Here is a 14,137-nt window from a genome sequence, read left to right on the forward strand (position 1 = left end):
TATTTTCAAGCAATAATCTTCCCGTGATGACTTAAGAAAATGAAGTATTCGGATAATGGGAAGTATTAGGGAGTGAATCCAAAAAAGTAATTTTGATATTTCCGACATGTAGTCTAGATAACAGCCATAAATGTAGTCTAGACATGTAGTCTAGTTACTAGCTAGCTACTTACTATTATCTAATCATCTATATTACACATTACATCTAAAACCATGTCATTGAGTTTCAATCCGACCAATTCCATAATCTTCTTTGTGTGATTCTAAGCAACAAAAAAACATCTAATTAACAATCTTCAACATGAACTTCTTTTTTCAAGGGTCTTAAATTTGAGTTTGGATAGCTAGTTAGGGTTTTGGGTTTTCTACGAATCGAAAACTGAAGCTACATTGATAATTTTCCAAAGAAACTTCGCTTCCATTTCCTTTAACGCGTTTTAAATCGAAGTATGAATAACACAAAGATGACCAAATGCCAACAACTTTATTCTTAACAATAAACTGAAGTCCAAGAGACCTCAAAGGTACAAACGTTACATAAACAAAGCATATGGAACATAAGCCCCATTTCTTGAATATTCATCTCAACGCTTCTTTGTCAACGAAATAACCAGGTTAATGAACTGGCAGTTTTCCCTTTCCATGTGATCAAGAACATCTGCTTCAAACCTACGAAACAAATCGTCCATGGGTGCTTCTCCGAATTGGCTTGCCAGAATCGGCTCTCCCACAGCCCTTATGTCAGTGGCAAATATTGCAGCCCTTGTCTTCTTATCAAGGCCATTGTTAGCTTGCTTGACATAAGAATCCCAATCATTTTTGAAAACTTCAAGGTTTTGCAAAATAAAAGATCCTTCAGCCTCGATCACCTCTTCGATCTCCATGGTTGTAGGTGCATAGTATGGCATATTGAATGTGTCCAATTTTTCCTCTTCAATCAAACCCTGAAAATTCATCGAAGTACATTTCAAATTAGCAATAATTAATGTGTCCCAAATCTATTAGAAATAAATATGATCTAATATTTAATTACCTCAAAAACCATGTCATTGAGCTTCATTCCTACAAATTCCCAAATGCAGAGGGGATCGTCACTCTTAATGCTGCCCATGGTTGTGAGGACCATACTGCCCCCAGGGACGAGCTCTTCGGCACGTGACCTCAGAAAGACTGTGAAGTCCCTTTTGAATTGCTCCAAGTATTGCTTAAACACAGCTGGAGGGCTTGTCTTTGCTATATATATGTTCCCCTTGTTAAGTGCCTCTCCTTCTTTGGTCACCATGCCTTTTGGAACCTACGTACACACGTTTATGCTCATCACTTGTCAGATTAAATTATCAGACACGATTTTAGAATTATTATTATTTTACCAATTGAATAAAGCTAAAAAATTAGACAAACTTGCAAGATATTTTTGTGTTTGAATGGAGCATCCTGCCATGTGGTGTAACTAATGAGTTATATATAACTGGGTGTATGAAGAGTTTATGCCTAATAACGACTCAATGATTGATTAAAAAAAATCCAAACCTCAGAGATCCACATGAGAGCATAAGAAGAGTGAACAAAGTGGAGAGAATTGTCGGGGAAGAGCCTGCCATAGAAAGAGCCAGGCATTCCTGCAATGAAACATGGCCCAAGCTTCTTTTCAGGTTCTTCATCAAGTTTCTTATAGAAGCCTGGCAATGACCTGAACACCGTGTTGAAATCGTTTCGGGGAAGATCATTCAAGAAGGCTTGGAGTGATGGAGGTGGGCGGTTGAGCTTTTGGAAAGTGTTGCGGATGTTGTCTATGATATCTGATACCACCAAAAGGGTGTTGGGTCCTGAAGAGCATCCCAAGTCCGCTACTTTCAAACACTCTGGGAACAGAGTGCAACACAGCTCCTCTATGCTTGCATCAACTATAGGCTTCACCGTTGAAATCACTGCTCTCTGAAAGTTATAAAAATAAAAATAAAAAGGGTTTAAGAAAGCATGAATATTGCGTAGTTTTGGTTAGCAAAATAGTTTGAGAACAAGCCATGCTCTTTAAGTGTGCTTGATATAAAATCAACGCAACTAGGGGAAGAGAGAGAGAGACTAACTTGAAGTAGGGAATTGTTTGCATAGCTTGTTTTCCCAACTCCTCCATTCATGTGTAGAACTTGCTCTACCTCCATTTTTATGTTCTCAAATAATACTCCTTCCTGTCTCTCTCACTCTCTTTCTCTTGGTATCTATTCTGCTGGAAGACTCCCTCATATTTATAGCAAAATGCTTACCCAACACAACTAACCTTACTTTTTTACTTGGAAAGTATGTGGTTATCAAAATTCCAATTCACAACTAATACCTCTTAATTACTAACTTGCACCAACAACTTTTAACGTTTTGAGGTGCATGATCTAACACAGCTTACGTGAGATTAAGTACGTCATAAGCTAGAAATATGATTTAATTGACCAAGTGTACAAACAACCTAATCAACTTTTGAGGCGACAAAGTAAGTAGTGCGGCTTATTACGTAGGGCCCCACAAGTCACCAACGTTAATTATATTTCAGACTATGGTCTTAAGTATTAGATTCCTATGTAACTAACACATCTTTGGCAGCATTAGGTGTCTAACAGTGTACACTACTTTTCCTGAATTAAAAGTTTGATGGAAGTGCTGGTCTCTCCTTTCCTATTAAGGGCGAAGAGATTTCAACATTGTATAACGGGACTATGAAAATAATTGTACAATACGTGTCCATCGTGTAAAACTCGTGGACGGTGGAGAGCGAGGGCCATCTTTTGGAGCTTAATGACGTGGTTCATCCATGACCAATGAATCATGCAGCAGAGCCGAAAGGGCCAATAATGTGAGATCGAATGGTCTTGTTCAAAAAGAATTTCCTTTCCATGGGGAATTCTCAATTTCTCATGCCCAGTGTTAAGAAACTAAAATGAGGCCTATTCTTTTTTGTCTTATTTTAAAATGAGGCCTATTCTCAATTTGTCAAATGTATTATTATTATTATTATTATTTGTAAAGGACCCACTAAGGTAGTTGTTTGGAGTATTTACTCCCTCATGCAAGGTCCTGGTCGATCTTTTCCTAGTATTGACTAATCAAGGCGCAATTCTGAAGATTATTAATATAACGATATGCAAATTATCAAAATCAGTCTTGAAAAGGAGGCATGAAATATATATATCTCGGAATTCATCGTTTCTGATTCTTACCTTTGCACACTCTGACAACTATATATATTTTTATTTTAAAACACTTGGAGAGCCTAATATTGGAGAAAAAAAGTCACCAGTTGGTTCTTACTGTGTTACAAATTTCCCATTTAGAAGTACATCAAGATGTTTTTCTAAAGTATTGGACTTGAAGGGTATTTCGTTGAAGTGTAAAGTTTATTAGAGTATAAGATTCCTCAAATTGTGACAAGTTTCATAATCTGAGAGAGTTAGTTAAGTCATTATGTTAAAGATTAGTTAGCTAACTAACTCTGTAATAACTCTGATAAGTGTCATACACAAGATTTTGGTTAATTTGTTTTTCTAAATTTTGGGGGCTTACCCAAATTATCTAGGAAGGTCACCATCATATATTAGGGTGTTCAAGTTGTGGAACCCTAGCAAATCAAAACCATCAACAAATAAGTAAGCTTTCAAATCAACCTTATAATAAGTGGTGCAAAGTTGAGAAGAACATATTCTTCTCGATGGGCAATTTCTCATTCCTTTTACATATATGCTGCAAGGCAATTTCTTTTTCCTTCGTTTCCTTATCGCATTTTAAGACAAACTTTGGTTCACGTGGCCATGAAATTTTTTCTATGTTCCGGGTCAACTTATTTCCACGTCCCATAGCTAGTTGGTGGTGCAAAGTTGAGAAGAACATATCATAATGTGAAAGCATGTGTGGCCGTAAGACGTAACATGTGAATAAACTATATTCTTATATCATGATTGAATTAATTAGAAAATCCAACAAACACGATCTAGTAACCAATGATTCGACTTAAAAAACTGAATGGAAATAAGGTGTGTATTACGTATATCATAAACTAAAAAAATATGATATAATTATCCAAGTGCACAAACAACCTAAGTTTGACGGATTAAGATTTCTCTAACTAAAGCATCTTTGGCATCATTAGTTGTCGTGTACATTAATTAAGCTTAACATGGACATTAGATATTGATGCTCCTGGTCGATCTTTTTCAAGTATTGTTGACTAATCAAGGCGCAATTTTGAAGATTATTAATATAACGATATGCAAATTATCAAAATCGGCCTTGAAAAGGAGGCATGAAGTATTGTTGATTAATAATTGGTGAATGATTATAGCTTAGAACTAGTTCGCGACTCTCGCCTAAATAAATTTAGAGTGATGCTATTACAACCCCATTTTCCTATTTTAAGAAGCCGTTGATGCATCTAGGCAAAGAGCAGAAGTCTATCTAGGCAAAGAGCAGAAGTCTTACTCTACACTCCTTATGCAAGCCTATGTAGGGTAAGGTTTTTGTGCTTGTAATGTGTGCAAAAGTCTTGCTCATCCATATGTATAGGTGACAGTATTTGGGTCCATATGACCCTTTTGATCCAATATGGTAGGGTTTTTTGTGCTTGTAATGTGTGCAAAAGTCTTACTCTACACTTCTTATGCAAGCCTATTTAGGGTAGGGTTTTTTGCGCTTGTAATGTGTGTATAAGAGAGGAGAGCTAAGCTTTATATGCATAGGTGACAGTATTAGGGTCAGGGACGGACCCTCGTTGTGTACAAACTGGGCTATATCCCAGTCAAGTATTTTTCTTTTGTTATTGTTAGTATAAAACACATAGACTAAATAAGTTGCAATATGTGTTGTGAGTTGTCAACTAATGTTAATTTTAAGCATATATAATCAATTGTTGCTGACATTGTTGGTGTAAAATTGGACTTTTAAATAAATAAAATAAAAATGATATGTCCTTAAATTAAATTTGTATAATATTATGATTAATTTCATAAGTCTTCCTATAAAGTTTTGCCGGATCTAAAATTTAGCCCACCCTATTTCGAAATCCTAAGTCCGTCCCTGATTAGGGTCCATATGACTCTTTTGACCCAATATGGTTTCCACTTGCATTTTAGGCTTTTTTTTGCTTATTGTTTCCACCTTGGGCAAACCGAATAAAGTAAAGTCTGAAAGCGCCAAGGTGGATGAGGAGGAGAGCTTCAACTTTAAATCCAACAACTTCAACTTCTAAAACAGAACAAAAAGAGATCATCGCACTGCATCAATTACTGTTTTCCCTAATATAAGCTTGAGTGCTTCTTCACCATGCTCATCAATTCGTATCTACCAAAACAACAAAGGAGGGCTTGAGAAACACTCAAAAAATCTTATTTTCCCGAGCAAATTTTGATTTGATTTGTGACTTTTTGTTTCTCCCTATTTCTAACCAATAATTTGCGTTCGTGAATATGAAAATATTTTGCACTTTTAAAAATCCCGTATTTGTTTTCTCATACCTTCAATATTACGGTAAGGGAATAAAACTATCTCAAGTTTAAGGATAAACACACTTAGTCACTTAAGCGACAAATCTTTTATTTACAAATAATATTTTAAAAAACCTTGTTGGCCTTTTTTTTTTTTTTTTTTCCAAGTGTAGGTGTTTTGTTGATGTCTAGTTGTTGTGTCTAGTTGTTGATGGCTAGTGTGGATGCAGATTTCGTCCAAAAAAAATAGTGTGGATGCAGATAGAACAGTCTGTTTTAAAGTCTCAATATCACAATCACACCTTTAACAATAGAGGAACTTTTTTCTTTGGTCAATTAAATAATAGAGAAACTTTAAGTCCCACTCAACAGAGGATCACAAATGTACGGACGTGACCCCACGAAGGATGTTCATAAACGCGAAAATATATTATGGGGCGTGAGAAACAAAATCCAGTTAGTTGAAAAAATTGTGGAAGATGTTGCGCCAGGTGTTGCGCGTTGATGTGACACCTCTTTTTTTATTTATTTATGTATTTATTTCAACATCAACCCAAATTGATGATCCAAATTAAATTCAAGCTATTTTAATAATAAAAAAAATATTAAACAATTGATATTTAAATTTAACGGTTAAAATAATATTTTAAATTAATTTAAATCATATCCAAATTCACTCTAAACTCTATAAATACTCACTTATTTCTCAAATAAAATTATATTTATGGAATTTTAATTTTTTTTAGTCAAATTGTTTAAAAAAATTAAATTATGAAGTTATTTAAAAAGATTAAATGAAGAAAAATTATCCATGGAAAAAAAAATATTAGACTTAAACTATTCTTAAACAATTTAATAAAGTTGCGGACTAAAAATTTGATTATGAAGGGTTGAGGGAAAAAACGGTTTTGATATGGGCAAAACCCAAATAGTTACTTTTTGAAATGGGAAAATTTGGGTTTAGTACCAAATGAGTTGGAGAATGCCTAAGAGAATTAATTAAGATGGTTTTCACACCAACTGCTTGAAGCTTCAAGGAGGTTTCTTCTTAATGTTCACCATGTGACAAGTATTCTGTTGACTAGAGCTCCATTATACCGTCTCCTAAGACCACTGTTCGTAACTCAATACTTTTTTCATTAGACTAGATTCCATTAGCAAAAAATTTATTATATTCTACATTAATGTTGTTTAAAAAAGTGGTACAAATCACCTTTTTACCCAAACTAGTGTGTCTTTTTTGTTGTTGTTGTCTCAGTTAAATATACTTGAATACTTTTCGATTTGAGTGGATTGTATTTTCTAGCGATAATCTTCCCGTGATGACCAGGGACGGATCCAGGATTTCAAAATGACGTGGGCTAAATTTACCTTACATACAAACCTATTGAAAAAACTCAACGGTACAAGTAAATTTCATTGATAACAAAAAAATACACGAGAGACATAATGAGTCTTACCCTTCAAATAACACTTATATAAGTTGCGCTATTCAAGTCTTCACAACATTAAAATCACAATTATTGATTCATTATTTATATTATCAGCAAATTCTCTTTCAATATGAAGTAGGATACAATTAGCAAGAAACTCATCACCTATCTTATTCCAAAGTCGATTTTTAATAAGTCTCATACATGAAAATGCTCATTCTGTTGTTGTTGTAGACACAAGAAGAGTTAGAACCAAATGAATCAATCTATCAATCAAGTAGTATGTTTCTGCTAATTTTGTTCTTTTTATTTATTTGTTCAACCTAGTCCTAATAGGATTAGTTAATAATATTTTATTTAGGTGGTTAGCCAAGTCTTAATGGGATTAATTAATAATATTTTATTTAGATGACTTAGGCTAGAATATTAATTTAGTCTATAAAAAAAACAAGCTGCCTGGACTTTAGCCCAAGTTAGCATGTTAGTAGGTACGTGCCTGGTGATGACTTAAGAAAATGAACTATTCGGATAATGGGAAGTATTACGGAGTGGATACAAAAAAGTAATTTTTGTATTAGCTTATTAACTAGTTAGCACTAAAAAGCTATTGATTGTAGTAAACATATTTCCGACATGTAGTCTAGATAACAGCCATAAATGTGGTTTAATGTTAGTTACTAGCTAGCTACTTACTATTATCTATCTAGCTAATATCTAATCATCTATATTACACATTACATCTAAAACCATGTCATTGAGTTTCAATCCGACCAATTCCATAATGTAGAGGGGATCATGGCTCTGTATGCTTGTTTTCCTAGGTGCTTACCAGAAGTGTGTGCCAGATTAATTCATTCACACACAAACACTAGGTGCAACAAGTATCTGCTTGTTTTTCTTTTGTTTCCCTGTCGCTTTTTCAGACAAACTTTGGTTCACGTGGCGATGAAAAAGCTTGAGGCTGAGGATTCAAAGTACAAAAACAACCGAACCTTAATTCAGTTAGGATTTTTCTATCATCTGGGTGGCTAAGATTGTGCAATAGTCATCTGTTTAATAAGACAATTTTACTATTATTTATCACCCCTTGGCCCCTCTGCTTTTGTCTTCGATCTCCCTCAACTTCTTTCATTATCTGATAGCTATTTAATAAAATCTTAATCTCCTGCCATCCAGGTTTAGTTCATTGAAAAATAGTATTCATTTGTAGATTAGAGTTTTTAAGTTCGAAACCCCATGACATCTCCCATCTCTAATTATGTGTGTGAATGAAGTATCGCTTGGATACTAAAAAATAATTCCTAATCTCCTTTTTCAACTCACCAACCCTCTATTTTATATGTATATTAAAGAGAAGTAGTTGCATCTCGGCAAGAGCAAAAGTTTTAATGTACACTCCTTATGCAAGCCTATATGGAAGAGGAGACCTAAGCCGATAACGAAACAATTCTTAGAAAAGAAAAAAACAACAAACCCTTATTTGGTATTGATGTATATTGTGGATGCAGATGGAGCAGTCTATTTCTCTGAGGGGTCGTTTGGTACGGCGGACTGTCATGGACTGGACTAAATTCTGTGACTATTTTGGATTAGCTCGGATTGGCCTAAGCTGGATTGAGTACTGACCTACGTTTGTGCTGCGTCGGACTAAGAAGCTGCATTGTAAAAATAGTAAAGACCTATGTTTGGTGTTGTGACAGACTAAAATATAATTATTTTAATAATCAATTTTAATTAAAAATAAATAAAATTCTAATATTTAATTTTAATTAAAGATTGCTAAAACTATCTTATCTCATCTTTTTTTTTTTCTTTTTTTCTTTCTTCCTATTTTCTTCTTCCTTCCCAAGTTCCTAGGCCATCCCCTTTTTTTTATTTTTTCCTTTCTTCCTCTCTTCTTCTTCCTTCCTTCTTAATCAACTGTCTAGATTGAAAGCTGTAACCTTTACTGAGAGACAGAGTGGTCAAGGGTTTTAGGTGAGAAAAAGCGCAGAGAGACAGAGAGACAGAGACAGAGGCTGAAAATTCAATACCAACTATTTATTCCATAAGTTCAACTTGATGTTTTCTATGTCATTTCCCGGAAGAATCCTTTAATGGGTATCAATTAGTTTTTAGAATTTTTTTCAAACCAATTCATGACTTCCTTCTCTCAGTCTCATACAAGAAAGCCCACATCTCCGTTAATAGTGTCCCCTTTTGCAGTTGTCCTGATCATGGTGGATGATTTCTTGGATCAATTGGGTTTGAAAGTGGTTTTTTGAATTTGGGTTCAAATGGGTTGTGGTCCCATTGGGTTTGAATTGGTAGGGGTTGATTCGAGTGACTGGGTTTGAATTGGTGGTGGTTGGTTCGAAGGACTGGGTTTGACGATGGTCTGTGGTGATTCTGGTGGTTGGGTTGGGTCTATGGTGGTTACAATTCTAGGTGAAGAAGAAGAAGCTGGTTATTGTCGGACTCGCGTTCTCTGTTTATTGAAATCGCTATTTTGCGAACCGTGTTTGAGGCTCACTAAATTGGAAGAGCGAGTGAGGCTTTTTGTTTACTGTTGTACTATACAATCCCATTTAATTTAGTTCCCCTCTTACCAAACATGATTTTCAGGGGCCGTTTGGTACACCGGATTATTATAGATTGGACTAAATCCTTGGACTGTCTTGGATTAGCTCGAATTGGCTTAAGCTGGATTAAGTACTGACCTACCTTTGGTGCTGTGTCAGACTAAGAAGCTGGATTGTAAAAATAGTGAAGACCTATGTTTGGTGATGTATTGGATTAAAACAATTATTTAAATATTTAAAATTCATTAGGGATTTTGACCTAAAACTAAGTAAATGCTACAAAGAAACCAACGAAAAATGTATAATTTATTAAATAAAAAAATTATAATTTTTTTAAAAGCTAAAACTATCTTTATCTCATGTCTTTCTTCTTTTTTTCTACTTTTTCTTTTGAGTGCTGCTAAACGAACCCTAAAATTAACTGAGTAGACCCTACTACCAAACTATTTATTGAATTACTAATTTATCATAATATAAAATGACCAAAAAGGATCTATTGAATTGTGAAACAAATAAAACTTTAATAAGTACACCTTACTCACTATATTCAACCCTTATCAGACATAAAAAAAAGTCTTCATATTGCTTGGTGCTCACGAATAACGCAACTAGGGAAAAGAACAGTCCACGCATGAGCAAGTATTAAACTCTAACGGAACCCGGGGTTAGTAAAGATAGTTTACCTCCCCTGCCCACGAATATCGTTCTTGATGCTAAAATCTCCCTCTATAGGTGTCGAGGGCCTTTACGGCTTCTTCATTCCTAGCCGAGTTCTGAACTGATGTGTAGCATCGGGGCCGCGGGATCAAGCTTCGGGCTAGCTTAGATACCTGTCCGATCTATCAGGGGGTTACTTAAGTGGGCCAACAGGTGGCCTATATGATCGTTACCGCCTCTTAAGGAGCTTGCTATCGTAACCCTTTCTCCCGGTGTATGTGAAAAAGAGTGACGAACCCATTTTTTTTTTCGGAGGCTATTTCACCATTGGGACTAATAATAGTACCCCCCGCAACGAGTACTAGTTTAGGATTGGTATTATGAAATTAAAGATTTTGATGAAACCCAAAATCTGAAAAGAGAGCACAGATTCATGTAAAAAGAGAAACTTTGTTTAGGATTGGTATTAGAGTATTGTACTAGGGCTATTTTTGGTAGCTAAATAGGGTGTACTTAATTAATTTTACATTTTAATTAAAATATTAGGGTTAACTTAGATTATAGGGTGTACTTAGTTAATTTTAGGGTTCGTTTAGCAGCACTCTGTCTTTTGTCTTCCTTTTTCTCCCTTTTTCTTTTTCTTCTTCCTTCCCAGGCCCACTTTCTTTTTTTCTTTTTTCTCTCTTCCTCCCGATCTCACTCTATGGTTCTCTCTTTTTTTCTCCAATATTGATACAATGATATCCTTCTCCTTCTCTCTCCTTTTCTATCTCTCCCTCCCAACCTTTCTCTGCCTCCTCATCATTTTCTCTCTCTTATTCCCCTGTGAAGTCACCGATTTTCATCTCCTTTCAAGTCACAAATCTCCATCTGATTTCATTGAGCCATGGTTGATGGTTGATGATTTTTCATAGGGTTCAATTGGGTTTGACAGTGGTGGTTGAATTTGGTTTTGGTTCCACTGGATTTGAATTGGTGGTGGTTGATTTGAGTGGGTGGGTTTGAATTGGTGGCGGTTGATTCAAGTGGCTGGGCTTGAATTGGTGGTGGATGGTTTGAGTGACTGGGTTTGACGACTGTCTGTGGTGATTCTGGTGGTTCGACTGGGGATATGGTGGTGACAATTCTAGGTGAAGAAGAAGAAGAAGTTGGTTATCGTTGGACTCGCTTGCTCTGTTTAGCAAGCTCGCTATTTTGCGAACCATTTTTCAAGCTCGTTATATTGAACCAATGAGCGAGGCAAATTTTTTACTGTTAGACTATTTAATCTCATTTAGGTTAGTCCTCCTCTTACCAAACATGGGTTTTCAAGTGCTATTTAACCCAATTCAATATAGTGAGGGGTACCAAACATGCCCTCAAAGTGTTATTTAACACTGTCCAGGGCAGTCCAGCCTACCAAACATGCCCGACGTCTCAATAATTTCTCGTTCATGTGTACGGATCATAAACGCGAAAATATATTATGGGGTATGAGAAACAAAAATCCAATTACATGAAAATATCAATGACCAACAAGCTTAAACCATAAAAATTCACTTTCAATTTCGCATACAATAACTAGATTGGAGTTTTGGGTTCAAGCATCAAATTATGTGGTGGATTTTTTTTTTTTAATTTAAAAAAAAAATCTTGTTAAACTTGAACTGGAGTTTCTAAATCTTCTTTGTGTGCTTCTAATCAACAAAAAACATCTAATTAACAATCTTGAACATGAACTTCTTTTTTCAAGGGTCTTAATTTGAGTTTGGATAGCTAGTTAGGGTTTTGGGTTTTCTACGAATCGAAAACTGAAGCTAAATTGATAATTTTTCGAAGAAACTTCGCTTCCATTTCCTTTAACGCATTTCAAATCAAAGTATGAATAACACAAAGATGACCAAATGTCAACAACTTTATTCTTAACAATAAACTGAAGTCCAAGAGACCTGAAAGGTACAAACGTTACATAAACAAAGCATATGGAACATAAGCCCCATTTCTTGAATATTCATCTCAACGCTTCTTTGTCAACGAGATAACCAGGTTAATGAACTGGCAGTTTTCCCTTTCCATGTGATCAAGAACATCTGCTTCAAACCTACGAAACAAATCGTCCATGGGTGCTTCTCCGAATTGGCACGCCAGAATCGGCTCTCCCACAGCCCTTATGTCAGTGGCAAATATTGCAGCCCTTGTCTTCTTATCAAGGCCACTGTTAGCTTGCTTGACATAAGAGTCCCAATCATTTTTGAAAACTTCAAGGTTTTGCAAAATAAATGATCCTTCAGCCTGGATCACCTCTTCTATCTCCTTCGTTGTAGGTGTATAGAATGGCATATTGAATGCGTCCAATTTTTCCTTACCAATCAAACCCTGATAATTCATCAAAATATACATTTCTAAATAGCTAAAAAGGAAATATATTGCAGCCCTACTTGCTAGAATCTAATATTTAATTACCTCTAAAACCATGTCATTGAGTTTCAGTCCTACAAATTCCCAAATGCAGAGGGGATCGTCACTCTTTATGCTGCCCATGGTTGTGAGGACCATACTGCCACCAGGGACGAGCTCTTTGGCACGTGACCTCAGAAAGACTGTGAAGTCCCTTTTGAATTGCTCCAAGTATTGCTTAAACACAGCTGGAGGGCTTGTCTTTGCTATATATATGTTCCCCTTGTTAAGTGCCTCTCCTTCTTTGGTCACCAAGCCTTTTGGAATCTACGTACACACGTTTATGCTCATCACTTGTCAGATTAAATTATCAGAAACGATTTTAGAATTATTATTATTTTACCAATTGAATAAAGCTAAAAAATTAGACAAACTTGCAAGATATATATATATTTTTAAATCCCTAGTTGATTGAGAAAGTCTTCTCATGGAGATATTTTTATGTTTGAATGCAGCATCCTGCCATGTGGTGTAACTAATGAGTTATATATAACTGGGTGTATGAAGAGTTTATGCCTAATAACGGACTCAATGATTGATTAAAAAAAATCCAAACCTCAGAGATCCAGTGGAGAGCATAAGAAGAGTGAACAAAGTGGAGAGAATTGTCGGGGAAGAGCCTGCCATAGAAAGAGCCAGGCATTCCTGCAATGAAACATGGCCCAAGCTTCTTTTCAGGTTCTTCATCAAGTTTCTTATAGAAGCCTGGCAATGATCTGAACACCGTGTTGAAATCGTTTCGGGGAAGATCATTCAAGAAGGCTTGGAGTGATGGAGGTGGGCGGTTGCGCTTTTGGAAAGTGTTGCGGATGTTGTCTATGATATCTGATACCACCAAAAGGGTGTTGGGTCCTGAAGAGCATCCCAAGTCCGCTACTTTCAAACACTCTGGGAACAGAGTGCAACACAGCTCCTCTATGCTTGCATCAACTATAGGCTTCACCGTTGAAATCACTGCTCTCTGAAAGTTATAAAAATAAAAATAAAAAGGGTTTAAGAAAGCATGAATATTGCATAGTTTTGGTTAGCAAAATAGTTTGAGAACAAGCCATGCTCTTTAAGTGTGCTTGATATAAAATCAACGCAACTAGAGAGAGAGAGAGAGAGAGTAACTTGAAGTAGGGAATTGTTTGCATAGCTTGTTTTCCCAACTCCTCCATTCATGTGTAGAACTTGCTCTACCTCCATTTTTATGTTCTCAAATAATACTCCTTCCTCTCTCTCTCACTCTCTTTCTCTTGGTATCTATTCTGCTGGAAGACTCCCTCATATTTATAGCAAAATGCTTACCCAACACAACGAACCTTACTTTTTTAGTTGGAAAGTAAGTGTTATCTAACATGATATCAAAATTCCCATAAGTCGCCAACGTTGATTATATTCTAGGTCTTAAGTGATATATGGTGGTTAAGGTGTTGGAGGAGTAAAATGGGAGGGGTTCAATTCCCCTTTGTGTTTTTTCCCCCTCTCTTTTTTCCCTTTTTTTTTCTTCTTCTTTTTCCTTTTTTTTTTTTCTTTTACATCGATATTTTCGATATTTTAGTGATATTACACCGATATTTTCGATATTTCATCGATATTATCG

The 14,137-nt window shown here is 35.7% G+C and overlaps 1 protein-coding gene across 2 annotated transcripts; it reads right to left on the reverse strand.

Annotated features, from left to right (window-relative positions):
• LOC18767407 (salicylate carboxymethyltransferase) lies at positions 391 to 13,786 on the reverse strand. Of its 2 annotated transcripts, none has more exons than XM_020553668.1 (4): positions 13,666 to 13,786; positions 13,109 to 13,513; positions 12,559 to 12,819; positions 391 to 944 (listed from the first exon to the last, which is right to left on the reverse strand). In XM_020553668.1, the coding sequence occupies exons 1-4, from the start codon at positions 13,738 to 13,740 to the stop codon at positions 585 to 587; spliced, it is 1,101 nt and encodes a 366-aa protein (XP_020409257.1). In that variant the 5' UTR covers positions 13,741 to 13,786; the 3' UTR covers positions 391 to 584. The 2 variants fall into 2 exon arrangements, with proteins under 2 accessions (XP_020409257.1, XP_007201313.1); XM_007201251.2 differs by lacking the exons at positions 12,559 to 12,819; positions 13,109 to 13,513; positions 13,666 to 13,786 and adding exons at positions 1,034 to 1,294; positions 1,531 to 1,935; positions 2,088 to 2,213.

This window comes from Prunus persica, chromosome G8 (genome assembly GCF_000346465.2).
Source record: "Prunus persica cultivar Lovell chromosome G8, Prunus_persica_NCBIv2, whole genome shotgun sequence".
Classification (NCBI taxonomy): domain Eukaryota; kingdom Viridiplantae; phylum Streptophyta; class Magnoliopsida; order Rosales; family Rosaceae; genus Prunus; species Prunus persica.

Excerpts from the sequence above, each read along its gene's own strand:
- LOC18767407 (XM_020553668.1), bottom strand. The coding sequence starts at position 13,740 with ATGGAGGTAGAGCAAGTTCTACACATGAATGGAGGAGTTGGGAAAACA. Across the intron at positions 12,820-13,108 it reads CTCTCCACTGGATCTCTGAG|ATTCCAAAAGGCTTGGTGAC; the intron begins GTTTGGATTTTT and ends GTGTGTACGTAG. Across the intron at positions 945-12,558 it reads TCAATGACATGGTTTTAGAG|GGTTTGATTGAAGAGGAAAA; the intron begins GTAATTAAATAT and ends ATGAATTTTCAG.